General features: G+C 43.1%; 1 protein-coding gene across 1 annotated transcript in view; it reads left to right on the forward strand.

Moving 5' to 3' along the window:
* Window positions 1-2583: 2583 nt before the first annotated feature.
* The window catches only part of LOC137367143 (uncharacterized), a 75252-nt gene continuing 50115 nt past the window's right edge, over window positions 2584-27720 (forward strand). The window contains exons 1-4 of the mRNA XM_068028583.1: window positions 2584-2609; window positions 4474-4551; window positions 4938-5016; window positions 9904-10119. Of these exons, the coding sequence (XP_067884684.1) occupies window positions 2584-2609; window positions 4474-4551; window positions 4938-5016; window positions 9904-10119 (399 nt within the window). The remainder of the gene's footprint in view (window positions 2610-4473; window positions 4552-4937; window positions 5017-9903; window positions 10120-27720) is intronic.

Here is a 27720-nt window from a genome sequence, read left to right on the forward strand (position 1 = left end):
ATGTGGTAGAAATATGGGATTAGTGTAGGATTAGTATAAATGGGTGGTTGATGGTCGGCACAGCCTCGGTGGGCCGAAGGGCCTGTTTCAGTGCTGTATCTCTAAAAAAAAATAAAATAAAATAAAATTGTCAGGGCGGGAGAGGTGGAGGAGTGGGGAGAACACATTTTATTGGATTTGGGGATGGTGGGAAGGGGTTAGACGCCAAATGCTAAAAGGTTCGGGGGGAAAGTTTGGGAAGGGAACAAATTATTTTTTGAGAATTAATGCCACTTCAGTAACCATTGGAGGGGTTGGAGAAGGGCCTCAACATCTTTGTTCATTGCCAATAAAACTTCCAAATGACTGCACCTTTAAAAATGTAAATTACTTTGTAAGGGCTTAAAGCCCTTTAAAAATTGCAATGGCGGCCGGCGCCTGCGCAGTGGCGCTGGACGCCATTGCTAGGGACGCGGCGGCCACCCCCTTATGTCATCGGGGATGGCCACTCCACCCCCTCTATTTAAATGAGCCCCCCAAGTGTAATATTGTGGGGGCTCAGGGACGGTGCATCCATGTGAGATGCATGCCATTTTTAGAGTGCGCTGCTGCAAACTGCAGCGTCCCCAACATCTGGGGACTTGCACCAAAATTGGGAGAGCTGTCCCACAAACTAGTCAAGCAACAGCCTGACATCGTTATACTCACGGAATTATACCTTCCGATGTCCCAGATGCCTCCATCAATGTCCCTGGGTATCTCCTGTCCCACCAGCAGGACAGAGACACCAGAGGTGGCAGTAAGGTATACCCAGGGTGTACTGTTGGGAGGGAGACCCTGGAAGTCCTTGACTCCGGACCCCATCAAGTCTCATGGCATCATGTCAAACATGGGCAAGGAAACCCCCTGCTGATTACCACCTAGTGTGCTCCCTCAGCTCCCTCCTCCAAGTGAACACCACTTGGAAGAAGCACTGTGATCAAGGGCACTAAATGTACTCTGGGTGGGATATTTCAATGTCCATCACCAAGAGTGGCTTGGTAGCACCACTACTGACCCAACCTCTACCATCTAGAAAGTCAAGGGTATACAGGTGCGTAGGAACACCACCACCTGAAAGTTCCTCTCTAAGTCACACATCATTGTGCCTTGGAAATCTATTGCTGTTCTTTCAACATTGCTGGGTGAAGATCCTGGAACTCCCTGTTTAACAGCACCCTGGGTATACCAACAGCACATGGACTGCAGTGGTTCAGGAAGGCGGTTCACCACGACCTTCTCAAGGCAATGAAGGATGGTCATTAAGGGCTGGCCTTGCCAGTAACATCCTCGTCCCATGAACAAATAAAAATAAAAGGCCGGCGGAGGGAAAAATCTTCTTGACCTCATCCTCACTAATCTACCTGTCATAGATGCATCTATCCATGATAGTACAAGTAGGAGTGACCACTGCACAGTCCTTGTGGAGATGAAGTCCTGTCTTCACATTGAGGATACCCTCCATTATTTTGTGTGACACTACCGATATGCTAAATGGGATAGATTCGGACAGATCTAGCAGGTCAAAACTAAGCATCTGTGAGGCACTGTGGACCATCAGCAGCCAAATTTTTTTTATTCTTTCATGCGATGTGAGCATCGCTGGCAAGGCCAGCATTTGTTGCCCATCCCTAATTGCCCATGACAACTGAGTGGCTTGCTAGGCCATTTCAGAGGGCAGTGACATTACCACTATGCCACAGCAGAACTGTATTCCACCACAAGCTATAAACTTGTAGCCTGGCATATCCTTCACTCTACCATTACCATCAAGCCAGGAAGCTAACCCTGGTTCGATAAGGAGTGCAGGAGAGCATGCAGGAGAAACACCAGGCATATCTAAAAATGAAGCGCCACCCTGGTGAAGCTACAGCACAGGACTACATGCATGTTAGACAGCGGAAACAGCATGCAACAGACAGAGCAAAGCAATCCTAGAATCAACGGATCAGTTCAAAGCTCTGCAGTCCTGCCACATTGAGTTGTGAATGGTGGTGGACAATTAAACAACTTATGGGAGGAGGAGGCTCCACAAACATCCCATCCTCAACGATGGGAGAGCCCAGCACATCAGTGCAAAAGATAAGGCTGAAGCATTTGCAATCATCTTCAGCCAGAAGTGCTGCATGAGGATCTATCTCAGCCTCTACCTGAGATCACCACCACCACAGATGACAAACTTCAGCCAACTTGACTCACTCCATGTGATAGCAAGAAACGACTGAGTGCATTGGATACAACAGAGCCTACGGGCCCCAAAAACATTCCAGTTGTGGTGGTGCAGACTTGTGCTCCAAACTAACTATGCCCCTAGCCAAGCTGTTCCAGTACAGTTACAACATTGGCATCTGCCCAACAATGTGGAAAAATGTCCAGGTATGTCCTGTCCCCAAAAAATAGAACAAATCCAATCTGGCCAATTACCACCCCATGAGTCAACTCTTGATCATCAGCAAAGTGATGGAAGGAGTCATTGACAGCACTATCAATTGGTACTAACTCAGAAATAACCTGCTCATAGATGCTCCGTTTAGCTCCAGACCTCATTACAACCTTGGTTCAAACATGGACAAAAGAGCCAAATTTCAGAGGTGAGGTCAGAGTGACTGCTGCATCAAGGCAGCATTTGACTGAGTATGGCATCAAGGGCACTAGCAAAATTGAAGTCAATGGGAATCATTGGGAAAACTCTCCACTGGCTGGAGTCATACCTAGCAACCTGGTTGTGGTTATAGGAGGCTAATCATCTCATCTCCAGGACCTTGTGGCAGGAGTTCCTCAGGGCAGTGTCCTCGGCCCTACCATCTTCAGCTGCTTCATCAATGACCTTCACTCTATCGTGAGGTCAGAAGTGGGGATGTTTGTTGATGATAGCACAATGTTCAGTACCATTTGTGACTCCTCAGATAATGAAGATGTCCATGCCCACATGCAGCAAGACCTGGACAACATTCAGGCTTGGGTTGATAAGTGGCAAGTAACATTCGTGCCACACAAGTGCTAGGTTATGACCATTTCAAACAAGAAAGTCTAAGCAACAGCCCGCAAAACCATCGCTGAATCCCCCACCGCCAAAATCCTGGGGGTCACTGTTAACCAGAAGCCTAAATGGACCAGCCACATAGATATTATAGCTACAAGAAAAGGTCAGAGCCCTGATATTCTGTGGCAAGTAACTCATCTCCTGACTCCCCAAAGCCTCTTCATCATCTACAAGGCACAAGTCAAGAGTGTGATGGAATACTCTCCACTTGCCTGGATCAGTGCAGCTCCAACAACACTCAAGCAGCTTGACACCATCCAGGATAAAGCAGCCCGTTTGATTTTCACCCCTTCCAAATCACACACCATCCTGACTTGGAAATACATCGCTGTTCCTTCACTGTCGCTGGGTCAAAATCCTGGCAATCTCAAGGACAATTAGGCTTTGCCAGCAATGCCCACATTCTGTGGAAGATTATAAAAAATTCTCAGTTATTCCCCTCCAGGATTTGAATTTACCAGCCCAGGAGACTTAAGTCGAAGTCGGTGGCCTAGCTCAGTAACTGATTGGATCATACCATACCTGCAGGTTTTCAAATAACCTTGAGATCATACTTTACACATGATACATTCTAAGCTCCCAAAAGTTCCAAAGAAAATTGTACACTCTGGCGTTTTTAAAGCTCCAGTTGATTATTATAGTATACTTTTTCAAAACAACTGGTTATGCTGAGGCAGTGTTAACAGTCACAGCAGTATTGTAATTGTTGTCTCTAATTATACATTCTAGAAAGAGGAAATGAAGGTTGGGTGCTGCGAGGGTACAAATTTTGTTAGGCGGCTCATTTAAATAACCAGGGCGGGCCACCCTCCCCACCCTCCCCACCCTCCCCACCCTCCCCACCCACCAATCACGTGGAGGGGGTGGCTGTCTGTCCCTGACAATGGTGTCAGCTGCCTGTGTGCTCATTTTAAAAGGGCAGCCAGCCCTACTGGGAAAATTAAATATTTAAATTGCAGTCCTGTAGCCGGGGTGGGGGATTCCACGAGGCTTCGCCGCCGCCAGTAATATTGGACACGCCCTGCCAGCATTGAGGTCTGTGGCAGGTCTCATCCGGGGCCATCTTCAGGCCCCCCACCCCCGCCATGGATCCTGACGTTGAAGGCTCCTTAAAATCCAACCCAAAGTATACCCAACCTTCCAATGTGTTTGTAATTGGAAAAAGAGGCAGACTATTTAGTCACACTTTAGACACATAAGATATCTTCTGCTCAAACTATCCCTTTGCTCAAAGAAATGATAAGCACATGCCAGCATTACATTTCTCAAAGGAACAATAGAGAGACTCTGCTAAATGAAAGGACCATTTAGAATACATCACTGACTGATGACAAATACTATTTGAGTGAATCTGATAGCATTTCCCAGAATTTTCCACTAATGTTGTTCTTGTTTTGCTTTTTCTTTGCCAGCTCATTGTTGTTTTTGCTACCGATCACCTCTGAGGCTCACAAGAAGCCCCTGAAGGAGTCTGAGGAGCTGTATCCTCTGTAAGAACACAGCACGATGAGATAAGCAATACAGCGTTCAGGAAAGCCTGAACTGCCTTCATTTGCACTGCCTCTTAAAAGTGAAGCGATAAAACCACTTTACTGGCACATACTCGACTGCATAGTGATTTTATTTCATAATGAACTCTGTGCTGTGACTTAACAGGCTGTCACATTGGGGCTGAGGAGTGGAATGAGACTGATGTAATACAGCTGTGAAGAGGCAAAAACATCACCTGGGCTTCAGGGAGTCCCACCGTTATCAACTGCTGAGCACTTTCTCTACATTTCACAAATGACTGTTAGTGTGGAGAATGGAGAAAAGCAGCTGTACTGACTAAGCAGATTTAGCAAGCTGTTGGACCTGGAGTGCTGCTTCATTGCAGGATTCTGATGATGAAAAACAAGACAATAGCTGGCTTTTCCATCACCAAATGTTCTGCATTTCAGTTTTTAAAAAAACGGGTAAGAAGATTTAATTTTGTTTCAATTCATATTTATTATTCTGCAGCTCCCCTGAAAGAGCAATTATCTCAATGTCACAGCTTTAATCTGACAGTTAAGGCATTGGATCAGAATAACTGGGTTGAATATAAATGTCAAGGGATAGAGTTTCAAAAGCCATTAGTCTCAGGTGTCAGTTAAAATTAAGGATCTATTTTTCAAAAATTTAAACCTTCAAACAGTTTGCAATATTATTATTTGGAACTCTTGTTTTGTACAAATTTATTTGTGTGAATGATTTTCCTTGTGAAATCTTCTATATTATAACTTCTGAATATTAGAAACATATCATTTTACTTAATTCATTTACTATGATTCTAAGGTTATAATTAAGTTGTAGCTTAATAACTTCATAACCTAATGTCGTTGTTCACTGCAGCGAAAATGAAAACGACAAGTAACTGTATTTTAATTTCACTCAATGACCTCCATAATGTAAAGTCTTTTAGTACATAATTTAAAAGAAACCCCCATATTGTATTAAAATAGAGCATTGCTTGATTGATGACTTGCGCAAAAGATCTCAACTAGTACACTGTTGCATTCAATATTGTCTATTTCTGCCTGTCTTTCTTTATATTTATAAATATTCAATGATCTTTCAGGTTCATGTGATTGAGTTTCAGACTAATGCATGGCTATTATTATAATAATTTAAGTTGTCATTTTTTAAAAAGCCAATGTATGCATGCCTACTGGATGCCTAGTTACCTCTCTTCATATTCATAAACTATGAATTAGCTGCACTCAAACCTATGAATAAAATATTCAAATGATTTGTTTTAAAGGCACAAATTCCATGTTGTTGCTTAAGTCCATTGACTCATATTTTAGATCAAAGCACCATTGTCACTTACATTTGTTTCTATGAATGAATGTTGTAAACACTTATCAGAATGATATCCAGCTCACTTATAGTCAGTCAGTCTTGTTATCTTTGACCTGAACCCTCATTCTAGCGTCAAATAGCATTAGGTGCTTAGGGATAAGAAGTCAGTCCAGTGCATAATCAATAAATCACCCAGTGCTGTGCTGCACCAGTAATAATAGAGAATCATACCTATTAACAGACATGTTTTTCCATATCGGCACGAGCATTTAAGAGCAAAGAGGGAAATGAGGGCCCTATTATTTGAGATCACATCTTAGGTGACTTTGCAACATTTATAAAAACATACTAAACTAATTCATATCTAATTCTTATCATAATAGTATATTGTTACATTGATTTAATAAAGAATTTCATATTACAAAAATATTTTTCAACTTATACTATAGCTGTGCTTTGTAATGGAAATGTTACATGTACGTAATCAGTATCACCCTCACTATGTTTGGTTTCCAAGAATATTAAGGCATGCTTTCTGTACTCTGGCCATATTTTCTAGAAAGCCTGAGCTGGTTGGCAGCAGCTACAAAGCACACCTCAATCCCTCTGATGTTCCTGACTAAAAGCACATCTTTGAACTTAAAGATTTAAGCTGCGATGCAATCATTGATTACAAATAATAGGTAAAATGCCAAGATCACATGTGCTGCCTGCTGACATGAACCAGGTTTAGCTGGAATCATTCTTCCACTAGTTAAACTTTCAAAGCAGGGGTTGCGTTATTATATTAAGAGTCCAACTGCATGTCATATTTTGAAAGAAAAAATTGTGAATAACGTCCAAGGGACCATGCCACTTGAAGTCAAGGTAAGGATCTACAAGTGATTAAAACAGGTAGGAAGATAGGAACACAGGAACAGGAGTCCGCCATTTAGCCTCTTGAGCTTGTTCCATCATTCAATCAGCTCAGGTTCGATCTGCAACCTATCTCCATTTACCAGTTTTGCCAGTAAACCCTTGATATCTTTGGTTAACAAAAATCTATCAATTTGAGCTTTAAAATCAACAATTAATCTCGCATCATTTGCCATTTGCAGACGAGAACGCCAAACTTCTACAAGAATTGTTTTCTAATTTCACTCCTGAAAGGTGGCTCCAATGTTTAGACTATGCCCCCTAGTCCCAGAGTCCCTGACCAGCAGAAATAGTTTCTCTCTATCTACTCTCTCTGTTCCCCTTAATATCTTGAAAACTTTGATCAAATCACCCCTCAACCTCCTAAATTTCAAGAAATACAGCACTAGTTTGCGTTATCTCTCCTTGTAATTTAACCCTTGGAGTTTAAGTATCATTCTGATAAACCTACACTGCACTCCCTCCAAGGGCAATATGTGCTTAGTAAAGTGTGGTGCTCAGGACTGCTGACAGTATGCCAGGTGTGGTCTAACCAGGGCTTTGTATAGCTGAAGCACAACTTCTACCCACTTGTACTCTAGTTCTCTAGATAGAAAGGCCAGCATTCCATTAACCTTTTTGATTATTTGCTGTACCTTTTCATGACATTTTAGTGATCTATGTACCTGAACTCCCAAGTCTCTTTAGATCGCCACTGTTTTTAGCCTTTCACCATTTAGAAATTACCCTGTTCTATCCTTTTTAGGTCCAAAGTAGATGGTCTTGCATTTGCCTACATTGAACTCCATTTGCCACAGTTTCGCCCATTCACTTAATCTATTAATATCTCTTTGTAATTTTATGCTTCCATTATTTCAAAGTGTTTAGTTACTCTATCCTTAATTATGACTTTAGTAATTTCCTGACAACAGATATTACGCTAACTGGTCTATAATTCCCTGGCTTCTCTCTCACACATTTCTTAAATAGGTGAATGAAATGCACAGTTTCCCAACTTAAATGAATCGCCCTCGAATTGAGAACTTCGGAAGATTATAGTTAGGGCATCTGCATTGTTCTCACTTACTTTCTTTAAAACCCTCAGATGGAAACCATCTGGTCCTGTGGACTTGTCACTCTCTAGTGCCATTATTTTTTTCATTACTGTTATCTTGCTTACGTTAATTTTGGCGAGTCCCTGTCCTGATTTAATATTTGTTTCATTGGGATGTCTGGCATGCTAACCTCTTCCTCTACTGTAAATACTGATGCAAAGTAATTATTCAACATGTCTACCATTTCCTTATTTTCATTGACACTATCACCATTATTAGTTTTCAAGAGGCCCACATTGCTCCTGATCACTCTTGTTTTCCTAATGTAATTGTAAAAATTTTTGTGTTGCTTTTGATAACCCTTGCAAGTTTCTTTCCATATACCCTTTTGTAGCCATTAGTATCTGTTTAGTCACCTTTTGTTGCTCTTTGTATCTCTCCCATTCACCTGGATCTGTGCTAATGTTTCTGTTTTTGCATGCTTTTTCTTTTAGTTTTATGTTATCTCTTACCTGTTTACCATCTGCGGCTGCTTTGTTTTGGCGAGTAGAGCTCTTACCCCTTTAAGTTTTAAACTAGTTCTGTATCACATTAAACTCTTTTTTGAACACCTCCCATTGATCTTCTGTCTTTTTACCTATTAACAGTATTGCCCAGTTTACTGTGGACAGTCTCTGCCTCTGTGCTTTGAAGTCAGCCTTATCTAGTCGCTGTTTCATGTTTATCTCTTTCAAACATTATATTGAATTCAATCATATGATGATCTCTATTAGATAAATGTTCATGCACAATTAGGCTTAAAACTACCACTTCATAGCTGCTACCAGGTGGTCTTAAATCCTTTTCTATTTCTTAATTCTACCCACAAAGTCTCCAGTTTTTGCTTACCTCTCGTTATATCCTCTGTTAACATTGAAGTGATTTTATCCTACTCCTCCTCCTCTACCATTTCCCCTATCTTTCCTGTAGACCTTATAACCTGATACATATAGTTCTCAACCTTGTTTTGCAGCCATGTCAAAGTAATGGCTACCATGCCATAACCTTCAAGTTGAATTTGAGCCTGTAATCCATTCTATTTGTTCCTGATACTCATGTAGTTGTATAAAGAAAGCAGCACACTATGCAGCACAAGGCACTGAGCCACATACTGGTAGGGTCCCAGTTGGCACCTTTGATGTTCCAACATAACAAGTTCCTGTTTTGAGTTGTATAGGAAGGGTTGGGTGGAGGCCAGGTAGAGGCCAGTCACTTCCCCACAGGGGCAAAGGAAAGCAATGCACTTTTATTTAACTCCATCTGCCCTCTCAGGTGGATGTAAAAGATCCAATGGCAAAGTTTGGAAGAAGAGCAGGGGAGTTCTCCTAAAAACAGAAATTCTGGTAATTATCTCATTGCTATTTGTGGGATCTTGCTGTACACAAATTGGTTGTCGCACTTCCTACATTACAACAGTAATTACATTTCAAAAGTACTTCATTGGCTGTAAAGTGCTTTGGGATCTCCTGAGGTTGTAAATGCAAATGCAAATTCTTTATTTTGGGTCACTCACATGCATCTCCTAATGATTAGATTGAGAACAACATTGAAAAAGACGTAAATGCAGGTTATCAGTTTGCCCTTCTAATTGAGGAGTGGTATATGCCTTGGGGAACCTAAACTTTGGGAAGGGAAAAATAAAACGTGGACTGTATAATGGGCAGCCAATGCAATCTCGCTGGTTTTACAGTATTGCCCAAAGTCAAAGTGACTTCCCTCATTTACAAAAGGAAGTAGACAAATTGTTGGCTTAGTAAAGTGTCTGGCACCAAATTATAAAGAATTGAAAAAATCCTGAACATTATGGAACATAAACAACAGTGCAAGCTATATGGGTTGCATGGTCTTTTCTCTTTCTTACCATCTTAATTTTGCTAGCATCCTTCACTTGGATGTTGGTGATTAGCTTGGCGCATTGTTTTCTACAGTGTAATATTATGATTTTTATATTAAAAACTGAAGCTTTGTGGTATCATTTCTGTAAATGTTCTAAAGCTGTATTGTATCTGAGACTGTGATTGCCATATGCAGGTGAGGAGATGGATCAGGAGCCCAAAGGTCAATGTGGACAAACATCAGCACACACATTTGATCAATTCTGATACCTTTGTGAAGGCCACATCGCAAAATGATGCAGACCCACAGTTAAGATGTCAGTCTACATGTCAAGAATGCCATGTTTGTCAAGTAATGGCTATCAATCAGGACATCAAGGTTGGAACCCGGGCAAATGGAAAAATCTGCAAAGTAAGCCAGTCAATCGGAATAAACTAACATTTTACGAACTCACTTTCCACAAGCAGTTTAATATTTAATACACTGTAGCACTAGGTGTTCCACGTTTATCTCCAATACCCAAAACTCAACAACAGGCCTTTGGAAATCTGGCCATTTAATTGGATGCTTCAATATGTATGCCCAATGAAATAGAGCTAAAAATCCAATTATCAGATTGGACCATTTGAATCTGAAGAGGTGGGTCCCTTCTGCCACATCGAACCATTCTGGAGTAAAAAAGATTCTTATTACGAAAATGTAAACAGTGTTACAGTGAAAGGTTGATTGCCTCAGATACATTTTAAAAGAACTGTACCACTTTGACTGCTCCTTTTGTCAAGCTCTAAATTTTGTAAACATTTAGCTTGTGACTTATCCTCCACAAGCCTTGATACACATTCAAAACCATATTGTGTCTGCTGTTTTCAGAGACATCCATTGAGAAAGAAGATAACTAAAGCACAATTAACAGATCATGGCAAAAAACCCTTTTAAATATAATTTATTGCATTGCCTCCTGTAATTATATCACATATAGTGAACACCGTTAAATTGTAATAAACTGCAGTACGATAGAACTCATTAATAACCTTTAGTCAATGTTACTAGGCATTGCAGTTCTCCATATTATCACAAACCAAGTGCACACAGTATATTAACAGCTGCCACCAGTACAGAAGTAGCTGCAAAATTAAGAACTGCTCTCATTATAACAGCTTATATATTATTAAAAATATATAATAGTTACCAGGAAGTTAGTTCACAGCTGTGTTCTAACCGTAGGATCCAAATGAAAATCACAAATTGTTTAAACTTTGTTTCTAGGATGCAATTTGGTAATCCCTCCTGGGTATCTATTAAGCCTATATAACACAACAACAACAACATGCACAGCACCTTTAACGTAGTAAAATATCCCAAGATGTTTCACAAGAATGTTAATAAACAAAATTTGACACTGAGCCACAGAAGGAGATATTAGGACAGGTGAGGTTTCAAGTCTTAATGGAAGAAAAAGAGGTAGAAGGGTAGAGAAGTTTAAGGAGGGAATTCCAGAGCTTAGGGCCCAGGCAGCTGAAGGCACATCAACCAATGGTGGAGAAAATAAAATCAGGGCTATGCAGAGGAGCACAGATATCTTGGAGGGTTGGAGGGCTGGAAGAGGTCAGTCCACTCAATTTACAGTAACAAATAGGGCGGCACAGTGGCGCAGTGGTTAGTACCGCAGCCTCACAGCTCCAGGGACTTGGGTTCGATTCTGGGTACTGCCTGTGCGGAGTTTGCAAGTTCTCCCTGTGACCGCATGGGTTTTCGCCGGGTTCCTCCCACAGCCAAAGACTTTGCAGGTTGATAGGTAAATTGGCCATTGGAAATTGCCCCGAGTGTAGGTAGGTGGTAGGGAATATGGGATTACTGCAGGGTTAGTATAAATGGTGGTTGTTGGTTGGCACAGACTCGGTGGGCTGAAGGGCCTGTTTCAGTGCTGTATCTCTAAAAAAAAAAGGTAGTCATTTAATTAAATTGTAGTGTTGTAACCATATGTATTCTAAGAAATTATCATGTAATATCAAGTATCACTATTCACTACCTCTTATCCTATATTCATTCAACATTAATTTACTGTTTTTATCTATTAGTTTATCTATAAATATTAGTTTATCTATTAGTTTAAATGTAAACTGTTTGCTCGTAATTTGGTCCTGGTCTCTGATCTGATTGAAAGAGTGGGAGGGGCATGGCCCACTTTGAGGCTACTGGCAATGGCCCCTTTAGCTGGCTGGCAGCAAATGCTGGGGCATTCTCAAATCTCCTCTTAATGTCCCTCAATGTGAAATTCAGTGGATTGGACATCATGGCCCTGTTCACTAGTTGTGAATGGAAACGCTCCATAAATTATTGCCAATGCACCATGTTTAATTTGTCTTAAATGAGGCCTCCGGTAGTTTCTCAATCATACAAAATGGAATAAATACTGTATTTCTGAAAATTGATTCTTTTTATTCGTTCATGGGATGTGAGTGTCACTGGCTATGCCAGCATTTATCCTTAATTTCTCTTGAACTGAGTGTCATTTCAGAGGGCATTTAGAGTCAACCACATTGCTGTGGGTCTGGAGTCAGAGCAGACAAGGATGGCAGATTTCCTTCCCGAAAGGACATTAGTGAACCAGATGGGTTTTTACAACAATCGACAATGGTTTCATGGTCACCATTAGACTAGCTTTTTAATTTTATCGCTTGAATTCAAATTTCATCATCTACCATGGTGGAATTTGAACCCATGTCCCCAAAGCATTAGCCTGGTCTCTGGTTACTAGTCCAGTGACACTGCCACTATGCCAAAGCCTCCCCATAGGATTGTTTCTCATGCATTAAAGCATCACCGGTCCTCCTTGTAGATCTGCTATCCATTAAACAGCTACAGGGTTTGGCACTTGCTTAGGCTGCCAGTTAAACGCCACACCCACTATTCAGTTTTCAGTTCCATTGAGGAATGTTATGCTCGCACCCATGTCGGGTTTGGAGGTGGGGAGACCATATAGTAGGGTGGAAATGGTGACGGGAGGAGCCCACAACCTTCCCGCCTCCACCCAAATCAGGCAGGAAGGCCTTTTTTTCGTTATTTAGTTCACGGGATGTAGGCGTCGCTGGCCAGGCCAGCATTTATTGCCCATTCCTAATTGCCCTTGAGAAGGTGGTGATGAGCTGCATTCTTGAACCACTGCAGTCCATTTTGGGTAGATACACCCACAGTACTGTTAGGAAGGGAGTTCCAGGATTTTGACCCAGTGGCAGTGAAGGAATGGTGATATAGTTCAAAGTCAGGATGGTGTGTGGCTTGGAGGGGAACTTTAAGGTGATGGTGTTCCCTTACATCTACCCTTGATATTCTAGGTGGTAGAGGTCACAGGTTTGGAAGGTGCTGTCTAAGGAGCCTTGGTGCACTACTGCAGTGCATCTTGTAGATGGTACACACTGCTGCCCCTGTGCATTGGTGGTGAATGCCAATCAAGCGGGCTGCTTTGTCCTGGGTGGTGTCGAGCTTCTTGAGTGTTGTTGGAGCTGCACCCATCCAGGCAAATGGAGAGTATTCCATCACACTCCTGACTTGCGCCTTGGAGATGGTGGACAGGCTTTGGGGAATCAGGTGGTGAGTTACTCACTGCAGGATTCCTAGCCTCTGACCTATTCTTGTAGCCACTGCATTTATATATCTACGCCAGTTCAGTTTCTGGTCAATGATAACCCGCAGGATGTTGAGAGTGGGGGATTCAGCAATCGCAATGCCATGAATGTCAAGGGAAGATAGTTAGATTCTCTCTTGTTGGAGATGGTCATTGCCTGACACTTAAGTGGCAAGTAACATTTGCACCACACATCAGCCCAAGCCTGGATGTTATCCAGGTCTTGCTACATGACTGCTTCAGTATCTGAGGAGTCATGAATGGTGCTGAACATTGTGCAATCATCAGCGAACATCCCCACTTCTGACCTTATGGTTGAAGGTCGGTCATTGATGCAGCAGCTGAAGATGATTGGGCCTAGGACACTACCCTGAGGAACTCCTGCAGTGATGTCCTGAAGCTGAGATGATTGATCTCCAACAACCACAACCATCTTACTTTGAGCTAAGTACAACTCCAACCAGTGGAAAAATTTCCCCCAATTCCCATTGACTCCAGTTTTGCCAGGGCTCCTTGATGCCATACTCAGTCAAATGTTGCCTTGATGTCCAGGGCAGTCACTCTCACTTCCACAGAAACCATAGAAAAATTACAGCACAGAAGGAGGCCATTCAGCCCATCATGTCTGCGTCAGCCGAAAAAACTAGCTGCCCAATCTAATTCCACCTTCTAGCCTTGCAGGTTACAGCTGATCCTTAGCCTTGCAGGTTACAGCACTTCAGGTGCATGTCCCAGGTGCCTTTTAGAAGAGTTGAGGGTTTCTGCCTCCACCACTGATCCTGGCAATGAATTCCAGACACCACCATCCTCTGGGTGAAAAACCTCACCTCTTGAGTTCAGCTTTTTTGTCCATGTTTAAACCAAGGCTGTAATGAGGTCAGGAGCTGAGTGGCCCTGGTGGAACCCAAACTGAGTGTCACTGAGCAGGTTATTGCTAAGCAAATGCCGCTTGATAGCACCATTGACGATCGAGTAGACTGATGGGGTGGCAACTGGCTGGTTTGGATTTGTCCTGCTTTTTGTTTACAGGACATACCTGGGCAATTTTCCACATTACCAGTTAGATGCCACTGCTGTAGCTGTACTGGAACAGCTTGGCTAGGATTGCAGCAAGTTCTGGAGCAGAGGTCTTCAGTACTATTGCTCGAAAGTTGTCAGGGCCCATCGCCTTTGCAGTATCCATCGGTCGTTTCTTGATATCCCGTGGAGTGAATCGGATTAGCTGAAGACTGGCATCTGTGATGCTGGGGACTTCAGGAGGAGGCCGAGATGGATCATCCACTCGGCACTTCTGGCTGAAGATTGTTGCAAATGCTTCAGCCTTATCTTTCGCACTGATGTGCTGGGCTCCCCCATCATTGAGGATGGGGATATTTGTGGACCCACCTCCTCCAGTTCGTTGTTTAATTGTCCACCACCATTCACGACTGGATGTGGCAGGTCTGCAGAGCTTAGATCAAATCCATTGGTTGTGGGATCGCTTAGCTCTGTCTATCTCTTGCTGTTCACACTGTTTGGCATGCAAGTAGTCCTGGGTTGTAGCTTCACCAGGTTGACACCTCATTTTGAGGCATGCCTGGTGCTGCTCTTGGCATGCCCTCCTGCATTCTTCATTGAACCTGTGAATGGCCTTCCCGCCCTGCTGACAATTGAGGCCCTTAAGTGGGCAATTAATATCCAATTTAGGGCTCATGCTGCCGCCGCCAAATTAGCATCGCAGTGGGCAAGCCTGTTTACTGCACAGGAAGCATACGGGCTGCTTGCCGGCTGCAGGGGGAGGTCACTACTTAAAGGGCACTTAGTGCCTGAACGAGGGACCTGGCATCAAGAAGGGGGGTGCCCTTGCTGCCGAGCCCCCTACACCATCCATCTCCCACACGACCCCCACCCCACAAAACCCCTCCCGCTGTGACTTACCTGTGGCCTGGTTCCAGGGCCTCAGGTGAGTTCAGTACTGGCAGCTGTCACTGCCTCCGCTGTGACACTGCAGGTGGGACCTGTGTCACTGGGATCCTTGATCTCAGGGAAGGCCCACCACTGTCCACTTAAATGCCTAGTTGTTTTGGCAGGCCTTCCCCAGAGGAGGCAAGGCTGTACTCCCGCCAGCACTTTTGCTGTTGGTCAAGACCCCTGTCGCCAAGACAAACTCCTGGCCATTGACTTCAATAACTGCTGGTTGAAGTAATACCAGCCATTTTGCATTAACTCCCAGGACAAATCTCTATCCCACATCCTCAACAATCCTCTTGTAGGGAACAGTTAAACAGTCAACATATTTCATTAAAATAAAAGCAAAATACTGCAGATGCTGGAAATCTGAAATAAAAACAAGAAATGCTGGAACCACTCAGCAGGTCTGGCAGCATTTGTGGAAAGAGAAGCAGAGTTAACGTTTCGGGTCAGTGACCCTTCCGAAGACGAGAGAAACGGCGGAGCAGCAGAAAAGGCTGGGGAAATTATGGCGTGGCGTAAGTAACGGCTTCTTCTGTTGCCACTAAGATGTTAACTTTGTCCTGAGTCTTGGAGCAAGTTCCTCTTTCTCCTTTGCTCAGGTCCGAGACAGTAGCTTAAAAGCAAAATACTGCAGATGCTGGAAATCTGAAATAAAAACAAGAAATGCTGGAACTCCGAAGTTCCGAAGAAGGGTCACTGACCCGAAACGTTAACTCTGCTTCTCTTTCCACAGATGCTGCCAGACCTGCTGAGTGGTTCCAGCATTTCTTGTTTTTATAACATATTTCATTCCTTTATTACTCACTTTCACTAAGATGAAAAGCACAGTAACAGTATTTTGCCTCATTCGTTAGCAAATGTTTCTGAAGCTGAAGGGCACATATGGAATTTATTTTGTAGGGTAAGATTTTCCTGACCTATTCCTGAGCGTTTATTGGAACTCGGTCAGAAATCAGCTGTATTCCAGCTGGGGAACGATTCAACGGGCAGTGCTCAAAAAATCTGGCCACTTCTAAAAGAATTGATGACTGCCTCACACACTATAATGAGAACCAGCTTTTCATGTCTTCTTTTCTTCTCTTTTTCCTGCTTGACACAGTAACATGAAAACCTTTTCAAATATTTGTTTTCTTCTTATCCTTCAATATCCCCATACCCTGCCCCACTTGTCTAAGCCATTAGAAACGGCCCCTAGTAGGTTGACAAGAGTGGTCTGAGCATAATTTCCATCTAATCCTTGTCTCCTGCACTGTGAGAAAAGGTCTGGCTCCATGAGGTACCCTCTGCTGTAGTACAACAGCTCACCCAGATCCAAGTAGTGAAACACGGCCACATCCAACAACTTAATGGCATGACACACCACGACTCCAATGCACTCTGCAGCCAGGCCACTATCTTATGCCCTTCTTTACTTTCATTATCAAAATAGGAGCTGTGCCTTTCTGCACACAGATGCAAAATTAGTTCATATGGTAATATTGACATTTACTGTAAACATATTTGCACAATAAAATTATCAGAACCAAACGGTTCGCACTGATTTAAACTTGCAATTTCAATAGAAAGGAAAATAGAATAGTGTGAATAATAGCCAGGGTGTAGAATGGACAGGGTGCAGAATGGACAGACTACATAATAGGCAGGGTGTACAATGGGCAGGGTGTATAACAAGCTGCATGCACAAAGAGCAGGCTGTACAAGGGACAAGGTGTATAGCAGGCAGTGTGTCCAATGAATAGGCTGTACAATGAATAGGTTGTACAATGGCAGGTATACAATGGACTGGGTGTAAAACAGAGTGTACAATGGGCAGGGTGTACAATGGGCAAAGTATATGACAGGCAAGATGTATAACGAGCATGGTGTACAATGGGCACAGTGTATAACGGATAGGGTGTTCAATGTATAACAGGGAGGATGGACATGGATGGGGTGCACAGCAGGAAGGGTATATAAAGGACAGGGTGTATAATGGGCAGGATGTATAATGGGCAGGATGTATAACAGGCAGGGTATACAATGGGCTGGGTGTGAAATGGGCTGGGTGTGCAATAGGTAGGGTGTAAAACAGGCAGGGTGTAAAACAGGCAGGGTGTACAATGGGTGTATAACGGGCAGGGTATACAATGGGCGGCATGCACAATGGACAGCGTGTGCAATGGGCGGCGTGTGCAATGGGTGCCGTGTGCAGCAGGCAGGGTGTGCACCAGGCAGGGTGTGCAATAGGCAGGGTGTACATGGATGGGGTGTATAAGAGTGAGGGTGTATACAGACAGAGTGAAAAATGGACATGGTGTGGATTGGCAGCGTTTATAATAGGCAGGGTGCACATGGACGGGGTGTATAACAGTGAGGGTGTATATTGGACAGGGTGTAGAATGTTCGGGTGTACAACTGGCAGGGTGCACAATAGGCAGGATTTACAATGGGCAGGGTGTACCAAGGGCAGAGTGTCCAATGGACAAGGTGTACAACGAACAGGGTGTACAATGAACAGGGTGTACAAGGGGCAGGGTGTACAAGGGGCAGGGTGTACAAGGGGCAGCCAAAGTAATATAAATCCCCAGGGCCTGACCAGGTGTATCCTAGGATGCTATGGGAAGCAAGGGAGGAGATTGCTGGGGCCCTGGCAGAGATTTTTGTATCATCATTAGCCACGGGTGAGGTACCGGAAGACTGGAGGATAGCTAATGTTGTGCCTTTTATTTAAGAAGGGCAGCAGGGATAAGCCAGAGAACTATAGGCCGATGAGCCTTACATCAGTGATGGGAATGTTATTGGAAGGGATTCTGAGAGACAGGATTTATATGCATTTGGAAAGGTAAGGTCTGATTAGGGATAGTCAGCATGGCTTTGTGCGTGGGAAATCATGTCTCACAAATTTGATTGAGTTTTTTGAGGAGGTGACCAAGAGGATTGACGAGGGCAGGGCGATGGACGTTGTCTACATGGACTTTAGCAAGGCCTTTGACAAGGTCCCGCGTGGTAGGCTGGTCCAGAAGGTTTGAACACATGGGATCCAGGGTGAGCTGGATACAAAATTGGCTTGGTGATAGGAGGCAGAGGGTGGTAGTGGAGGGTTGCTTTTCAGATTGGAGGCTGGTGACCAGTGGTGTGCCGCAGGGATTGGTGCTGGGCCCTCTGTTGTTTGTCATATATATTAATGACTTGGATGTGAATGTAAGGGGCATGATTCGTAAGTTTGCAGAGGACACCAAAATTGGTGGTATAGTGGACAGTGAAGAAGGTTGTCTAAGGTTACAACAGGATATAGATCAACTGGGAAAGTGGGCAAGGGATTGGCAAATGGAATTTAACGCAGACAAGTGCGAAGTGATGCATTTTGGGAAGTTAAACCAGGGCAGGACATATACAGTGAATGGCAGGGCCCTGGGGAGCGTTGTTGAGTAGAGAGACCTTGGGGTGCAAGTACATAGTTCCCTAAAAGTGGCAACACAGGTGGACAGGGTGGTGAAGAAGGCATATGGCATGCTTGCCTTCATCGGCCGAGGAATTGAGTACAACAGTTGGGATGTCATATTACAGTTGTACATAACGTTGGTTAGGCCGCATTTGGAGTACTGTGTGCAGTTCTGGTCGCCGCACTACAGGAAAGATGTGATTAAGCTAGAGAGGGTGCAGAAAAGATTCATAAGGTTGTTACCTGGTTTGGAGGGCTTGAGTTATAAAGAGAGATTGGATAGGATGGGTCTGTTTTCCCCGGAGAGAAGGAGGCTGAGAGGGGACATGATAGAGGTATATAAAATTATGAGAGGCATAGATAGGGTAGATAGCCAGAGTCGGTTTCCCATGGTAGGGGTGACTAAAACTAGAGGGCATAGATTTAAGGTGAGAGGGAGGAGGTTTAAAGGGGATCAAAGGGGTAAATTTTTCACACAAAGAATAGTGGGTATCTGGAATGAGCTGCCAGAGGAGATGGTGGAGGCAGGAACAGTAGCAACATTTAAGAGGCATCTGGACAGGTACTTGAATGAGCAAGGCATAGAGGGATATGGAATTATTGCAGGCAGGTGGGATTAGTATAGATAGGCATTATGGTCGGCATGGACGCGGTGGGCCGAAGGGCCTGTTTCTATGCTGTACGACTCTATGACTCTACAATATTGGAATGAATATCATAATTTCCTTGCTTTCCATTGAAGTCAGATGCTGAATAATTTACAATAACATGAAACTTGCAGGCCTCTGATGTGTGATTTATGGATTAAATGACAAGTGTGGAACTGAGCCATAAATAAGGTGAGAGGGCACACCCCATTGAAATTGGCCCTCATCCAATAAAGTTCTTTTACTTTAGATTGCTCCTTATCCTTTCCCTTAGATAACCTAAACCTTATTAGTTTCCATGTGCTACAGACAGGAAAGTGAAATGGAGACTTGCTACATCAGATTGTCACCTCATTATGTTGCATTGGGATTTATGGGTCCTCCCTAGTGAGGCAGACATGGGTTTGCACCTAAAACAGGCACAAGGCTCGAATACTGATTGAAGGGAGCACACGTTGAGTATCACCTCAAGAAGCTGACATTAGGCCTGTGCTCAGGACCCTCTCAGGGAGGCCTGAGAAGGGAAATCCTACCTTCTTTTCAGCCTCCCTGTGGATCTTCAGGCCTGGAGGTATTCTGCCTGGTGATTTCCAACTGCAACCGGAAAGCCCCAACGTAAACAGCCACTCCCTCAGCTGCAGGCCTCTGTGCTCCAAGCCTCATTTCTTTAAGCAAAACTCTACTATGGCCTGAAGAGGTGCATCACTCTTCAGGAGGGTTGTGATCTGAAGTGAATATTCATGTCTTTTTTGCATGTGTACCCACGTATCCCTCCAATCTTTTGAAGTCGGACTGAGAAAACTATCAGTAAAGCAAAGGCATATGTGAATCACGAAGCTGCTTTATTTCATAGGAAGTGAAATACAGATCAAGAGTTATGATTGGACACACCTAATTCAATCAGTACAAGAATACAAAATCGAAAAGTTATGATGCTTCACATATCAGTGATCCGTCTTGCTTTACTTAAAGAAAATAATTTCCAATTATCTCCCTACATTCTTTTCCTGTGTCTGGTAAAAGCTAGCCTGCACAGCTTCTGTTTCTAAAGCTGATTAACTTTGCAGCCAATGTTGGAACTGACTGCCAGCTTAGGCCTTTCTCCTAACCTTTTATCTCCCTGTGTTCACAAGCCGATGGGATGCCGTATACTAGATACTCCACCCCCAACACCCACCCGAGCATTTAAGATCAAGCACTTCCCAATTCAATGGGTATGTGGTGTTTATTGATGATCAAGTCAGAATAGCAGTGAACAGCTCAGGCTGTTTCTAGTTTCAAATGCATCCAAATAATGTGACCTGCATTATGAGCAGCGAGTTGGCATGTACCCAATAATTATATTGTTGCACAGTAATGCAATCAAGGCAATGGATGACAGAGTGACTTTCTGTGTTCAATGTCCACTTTTCCTAATGATATCTTTGTAGGAGATAGATGGCAATTGCTGGCAATTTTAAGCTCTAGGTTCAATGCATTTGACGGGTTTGTTTAAACCTAAGGCTGCTCTGCGACTCTGTTCCAGGTACAATTTTTTCTAATCTGAATCAAACTTTTGGAAGTAGGCAGAAATTAAAAGTTCAAGATTATATTGGGTTGTTTCTGGTCACTTTCAGTTCCTAAGAGAGCAAGCTCCAAAACTTTGTTTCAAACTGTTAAATTGGCTGATAACTGAAGTATGTGCGTTAGCAGATGCTTTCCCTGCAGCAGGGTGGACTCTGCAGCATGTCTTGTTCTTGTTTTGCAAAGGTAAATGTAATTGCAAGCTCAATAATATAACAATGGAGGATGAAATTACAAGCATATTTGTAGAGAAGAGGCTTACGATTTCACTGCAAATGGTAGACAGAGGAAACCTTCAGCCCTGTCATGTCAAAAGCAGCACTACCTTCTCCTTTACTTACAAACTCAGGAAAAAGGATCTTGTAAGACATTTTGGGGAATATTTTCATATTATGAACTCAAATCTTGTCAGACTTGAACACACCAGCTTTTAACACATATGCATATTTTGTTACAAGAGCCTAGAAATCATTGCAGGCAATATTAGTGAATGATGCTTAATGCATATACCATTCCTCCCTTTCCCTGTGTTAACAGAGACACTAGCCCATTTAAAATAAACAAGTTTACACCTGCATTCAAAGAGCAGACAAAGTAATGGGTTAAACATATGTTTACTAATACCATCATTAATAATTTCTAGGCTCATGTATTTATTTAGAGATACAGCACTGAAACAGGCCCTTCGGCCCACCGAGTCTGTGCCGACCAAGAACCACCCATTTATACTAACCCTACAGTAATCCCATATTCCCTACCACCTACCTACACTAGGGGCAATTTACAATGGCCAATTTACCTATCACCTGCAAGTCTTTGGCAGTGGGAGGAAACCGGAGCACCCGGTGAAAACCCACGCGGTCACAGGGAGAACTTGCAAACTCCGCACAGGCAGTACCCAGAATTGAACCCGGGTCCCTGGAGCTGTGAGGCTGCGGTGCTAACCACTGCGCCACTGTGCCGCCCACCATGTATTACCTGTGCGCATGTCAAACCAACAGGAACTGCTGAATGAGAAGCTGGGAGGAGAAGGAGTGCTCACCTTTGAACTGTCTCACATAATCCAGCCAAATTATGAGACCCCACATCTGGAATACTGTGTACAGTACTGGTCTCTTTATTTAAGGAAGGATGTAAATGCGTTGGAGGCAGTACAGAGAAGGTTGACTGGACTTTTACCTGGAATGGGCGGGTTGTCTTACAAGGAAAGATTGGACAGGCTAGAAGAGTAAGAGGTGACTTGATTGAAACATATAAGATCCTGAGGGGTCTTGACAGGGTGGATGTGGAAAGGATGTTTCCCCTTGTGGGAGAATCTAGAACTAGGGGTCATTGTTTAAAAATAAGGGGTCACCCATTTAAGACAGAGATGAAGAGAAATTTTTTCTCTCAGAGGGTCGTGAGTCTTTGTAATTCTCTTCCTCAAAAGAATATTTTTAAGGCAGAGGTAGATAGATTCTTGATAAGCAAGGGGTGGAAGGTTGTCAGGGGTAGGTGGAAATGTGGAGTAATCAGTTCAGCCATGAACTTATTGAATGGCGGAGCAGGCCTGAGGGGGCCGAGTGGCCTACTCCTGCTCCTAATTCGTATGTTCGTATGTATGATCGTATGTATTAACTTTCATGCAAGGCAACCCGATCGCAACTCGAATAGAGTGAAGTAGATTTAACTTCTGCTTGCTGCAGTTATCACAGATGAAGTTGGTTGAAATGATGCATTTATTAACACTACTTTATTTACCAATACCTTGGGTTGACACGACTAAAACCAAGACAAGTTTAACTTATTAGTCAGTACAAGGTTGCATCTATTCTTCTATAATACAAATATAATAAATCACATTCATCTTACTAGGTTTGCTATTGTAGTGTTGAGCTTTTCTGTCTTCATCTACAATGCTTAGCTTCTTCTCTAAAGTACTGTGACAAACCAGAGTTATTGCCTTCTTCTTTCAATTATCTTCTTCTTGTCCAAGGTTGATTTACCTTGCACATGGCTTATCTCTCTGTAAGTAATACAGAGGCTTTAACTAACAGCTGTGATACACATTACACATTTATTTCTGTTCAATCAGGCACTTAAGGGGTTGAGATTCCACAGGGCTTCACCCCCTCATCTCCCATAACTTTTGGTGGAAGAGCTGCAAAACCATCATCAATGCAGTTAAAATTGATAGAATGGAGATCAGGTGAGTTCCTTAATGGGTTGTCAATTCACTTTGCCAGATGATCGCTCTGGGAGTGAAGATGAAAATTTAACCCCGAATTTCTGACTACTTTGTTGCCCACCTCATTTTCCTCTGCAGTTCTGCGGGGAGCATCTGTCTATTTTTGGGTGGTTGTGTGCAAGTAAATTGAAAATGCTGTCATGAGGTCATGTGTCTCATTTTCTATCATTTGCACTGTTTCATCTTTTCCCTGATATAATTGGGCAAAGTGATAACGTAAGTGTTTCGTGATATAGTTTACTGACAAATAATGCAAGGAACAACAGAATGAGAAGAGAAGCAGAAAATCATCTCAGACCCACTGCTGCCTCCTGCTTTCCTATTTTCTCATTTCAGCATCCTTTAGAAAGGTGTGATCTGCACCGCACCTTACTTCAGGCTGGGATCACAGTGAGCAAAAACAATCTAACTCCTTGCACTCAACAAGACTTGGGTGTGTAGGGGGTTAAAACAGGAGCAGAGTACTTAGCTCTCAGTTTGTGCTGCATTCCCACCAGCCTGAAATTTAACCAGCAGGTTTCGGGAGACACGTGAAGCACTTGCCACAGACAGGCAAGTGCCTTGTAAGACTGTATTCAATAAGGTCAGGAGTGTTCCTCTGGGACCTATAAGAAAGCCTTGGGACTTGGCTGGCCCAGACTTCCCCCTGTTTCCCACAACCACCATCACCACCCCCCTACCTGACCCGACCCCTCCTGACGATTAACCTTCACACCAGTGATTATTCCTGGCAATGGCTTCCTGCTGCCTGACATCTTGCTTCTGTCAGACAGCCACCTTGTCATCCTTGCGGGTTCAAGCAAGAGTCAAACCTTGAAGATGAAAAGGAAAAAAAAAATTGCATTTATATAGCGTCTTTCATGATCACAGGATGTCCCAAAGCCAACAAATTACTTTTGAAGCGTATTCACTGTTGTAATGTAGGAAACACAGCAGCCAGTATGTGCACAGCAAACTCCCACAAACAGCAATGTGATAATGTCCAGTTGATCTGTTTTTGTGATATCGATTGAGGAATTAATATTGACCAGGACACTGGGGATAACTCCTCTGCTTTTCTTCGAAATAGTGCCATGGGATCTTCTGTGTCCACATAAAAGAGCAGATAGAACCTCAGTTTAATGTCTGATCTGGAAGACAGAATGTCCAACACTCTCAGTACTGGTCTGGAGCGTCAGCTTGATGTTTGTCCTCAAGTGGAACTTGAATCCACAACCTTCTGACTCACCGGTGAGAGTGCTATCAACTGAGTCATGGCTGACACATGATGATGAAGGTGGTACTGAAGTCTGGGTCTCAAGCCGGTGTGGTCTTGTCACTCGCCCTTCTTCCCTTTGCAAATTGTGGCTTAAGTTTCTTCATTTTTTAAAAAATCCATTCATCGTTCATTGGTAAGACCAACATTTATTTCCCATTCCTATTTGCCCTTGAGAAGGTTGTGGTGAGCCATCTTCTTGAATATAACTAAATGGCTTGCAGAGGGCATTTAACCATATGGGCCTGGAGTCACATATAGGCCAGGTAGGGAAAGGATGGCAGATTTCCTTTCCTAAAGGCCATTTGTAAACCAAATGAGTCTTTATGACAATCTGGTAGTTTCATGGCCACCATTACTGGTGTTAGTTTTTTTATTCCATTAATTATTTCATTCATTGTATTTAAATTCCCCAATTACCATTTGAGATTTGAACTCATGTCCCTGGATCATTAGTTGTCCAGTAACATAATGACTATGCTACCAAACCACCTACAAAATTTACTACTCTTTGAAGCTCCAGCATGTATGATATAGGTACTAGGTAAGTATATTTCACCCCATAATAGACCACTAACACTGAGAAGATTAGCCCCTGAGAGGATTTATGGAGTTTGAATGGCAATTCATCTTAAATTGGTAGTATTACAGAAAAAAGACATGTTGGTACTTAGGGAGGGAAAGTGACAGGAAAACAACAGACAGACAGTTATAGATTTGAAACTGAGAGAAGGAGTTGACATCCACCAAAGCGGTGCAAGGCATTGGTAATTTATTTATTTACATGTAATATATGAATAAAATAAAGTTTACAATGAGCTCTAATCTATTTTATAATGTTCCTTGTTATATAGAAAATAACACAATAATCTACATTATCCTTGTTGCTGGCCTAAATTGACTTTACTGATGAGCAAATCTCTGAGACTGGTTAGTGCTAACCTTACGCCACAGGTTTTCTCTCATTGTCCAAGTCTTCTACACCAGACTTTTGCAACTTGAGTTGTCTTTCATCTAAGCAGGAAGACAAAGATTTAGGGTTTGATTTTTCAAATCAAGGTCGGGAACCCAATGCCTTGATAATTTCCGGTTCCCAACCCCATGTTGCAATTGCGTCACTCACACGACGCTATCTTGAAATCTAAGTGCCCTAATTGGGCTGGAGGTGAGCTCAAAAGCCAATTATTGGCACTGAGCATCACCAGGAGGCAGGAACTGCCTGCAGAGCACGAGCAGCAAAGGCAGGCGGCAGCCATGATGGGGCCTGCAGCAGGCATCTCCTTAGAAGGCCAGCAGCCTCACCTGGCCCAAAAGTGGCCAAACAGTCAAATGGAAGGTAATCTAATCTGATGCAAGATCCCCCAGCTCCCGAAATTTTTTATCATCAATAAAGAAACTTTAACCTCTGCCCGCTTTGAACCCAACAGCTGTGTGCTAACATGCACCAGACTCGCCGGGTTCCGCAATTGCAACTTTGAAAATTGCCTTCTTGCCCTCCCTAGCCCGTTAACAAGCTTCTCAAGGAGCTTAATGGGCCTTTATATGGAGGCATGCAGGTTCCCCGTTCCCCTCCCTCCCTTTGAAAATTGCCTCGCCTCCTGGATGTGGCGGGATACAGAGCCGCCCTCCGGGAACTTGATTTTTCTATCGTACCTGCACCCTTTCCCGACCCCACCAGCAACTGAAAATCCTGGCCTTGATATCTGACCCTACACCAGCTCTCTCACTCAGGGATTGGCCAGCTGAATTGATAATTAAGCATGCTTCCTCAAATCAGACACCTCTCATATGGCACCTTCTAGCCTGGTCAGCTAAGACCACATGTTGTGCTTTGTGAGGAGAGACCATTACAATATTACACACAGCTTCCTTTCTGGAATGTGCGAATGAACTTCATTGTCTCAAGCTGATATGGTCAACACAGATGTTTCGACTGGATTTAATTGACATTCCTGAAATTTGTGTGCTTTATAGATTTAATCCTTTATGTGTTGAATTTAACTTAATAGCATAATCTTGACATAATTAGTGTGAAATCCTTCTGCTCGCAATAGTCTCTTTGGAGCTACTCCTGCTCCGCTGCTGTAACTTCATCGGACATCCGGCGGGAAATCTGTTCACATGTATACAGGGGATTCCTGTGCAAGACACAAGAAATAGGAGCAGATGTAGACCATATGGCCCATCAAGCCTGCTCTGCCATTCAATACGATCATGGCTGATCTTGGGCTTCAATTCCATTTTCCTGTCCGTTCCCCGCATCCCATGATTCGCAGCGAGACCAGAAATTTATCTAACCCAGCATTAAATATATTCAATGATGGAGCATCCACAACCCTCTGGGATAGAGAATTCCAAAGATTCAAAACCCTTTGAGTGAAGTAATTTCTCCTCATCTCAGTCCTGAATGATTGACCCCTTATCCTGACACTGTGTCCCCGTGCACTTCCAGCTAAGTTGTTGCTGCAGAGCAGCAGCAGCTTGGAAGGAATTCCAAGCCATAATATCGGAAAAAATCTAATCTTGATTTTAGTTCTACTCACCTTACCTCCTCGAGAACATAGCAACATTTCTCAATTTGCAATTTTATACTAAGTTGGGTATTCTTGGTGCTTAAACAGGAGACATTATTTGGGCACATTTTCCTGTTATTTTACCAGGACATATTGGATCATCTGGGCACAACCCATGGAAGGAAATTAGGCGTAGAGGATCGCACACCCACACATCAGCAGATTATTTTATCAGCGTGTGATCCTTCCTGTCTGTTTCTCCTCTATGTCCTGCACCCAGGCAATCCAAAAGCCCAGGTATATTACAGGAAAATTTGCTCCATTAGTTTTTTTTAAAAAAACAGTTTCTGCATTTTATTCATGCTTTGAGGTGCTGGAAAAAATGTCAAAACTTAACTGCAAGCAGAAAAAGACATTTAAGACGATCCACTGAATCAATTGACTTTTTGGTGAACATGTTAAGTGCACTTAGATGTGATAGGGAATGACATTTTGGCCATAATGTAGAACATCTATTGGGAAGTCAGAACCCCATGCTCAGGTTAAAAAAAGAGTGAATAGCTCTTTAGGCTCCATGAGTAACGATTGCTTTTAATACATTCCCACATCCTAATTTTGCAGACGTTTCAAACACTTGAGATTTAATGCTAAAATGAAAAAAGGCCAAACTTGACAAAATGTGAATTAAGCCAAAATTCTGATAATTGCAGAAATCTGAACCTTCAAGTATTTCAAACCATTCAGATTTAGCACCACACATTGACAAGAGGACAGTTTGCAGGCTGGTTCCTTTGTGTATGCAGGTACT

The sequence above is a fragment of the Heterodontus francisci genome, chromosome 3 (assembly GCF_036365525.1).
Source record: "Heterodontus francisci isolate sHetFra1 chromosome 3, sHetFra1.hap1, whole genome shotgun sequence".
NCBI lineage: Eukaryota > Metazoa > Chordata > Chondrichthyes > Heterodontiformes > Heterodontidae > Heterodontus > Heterodontus francisci.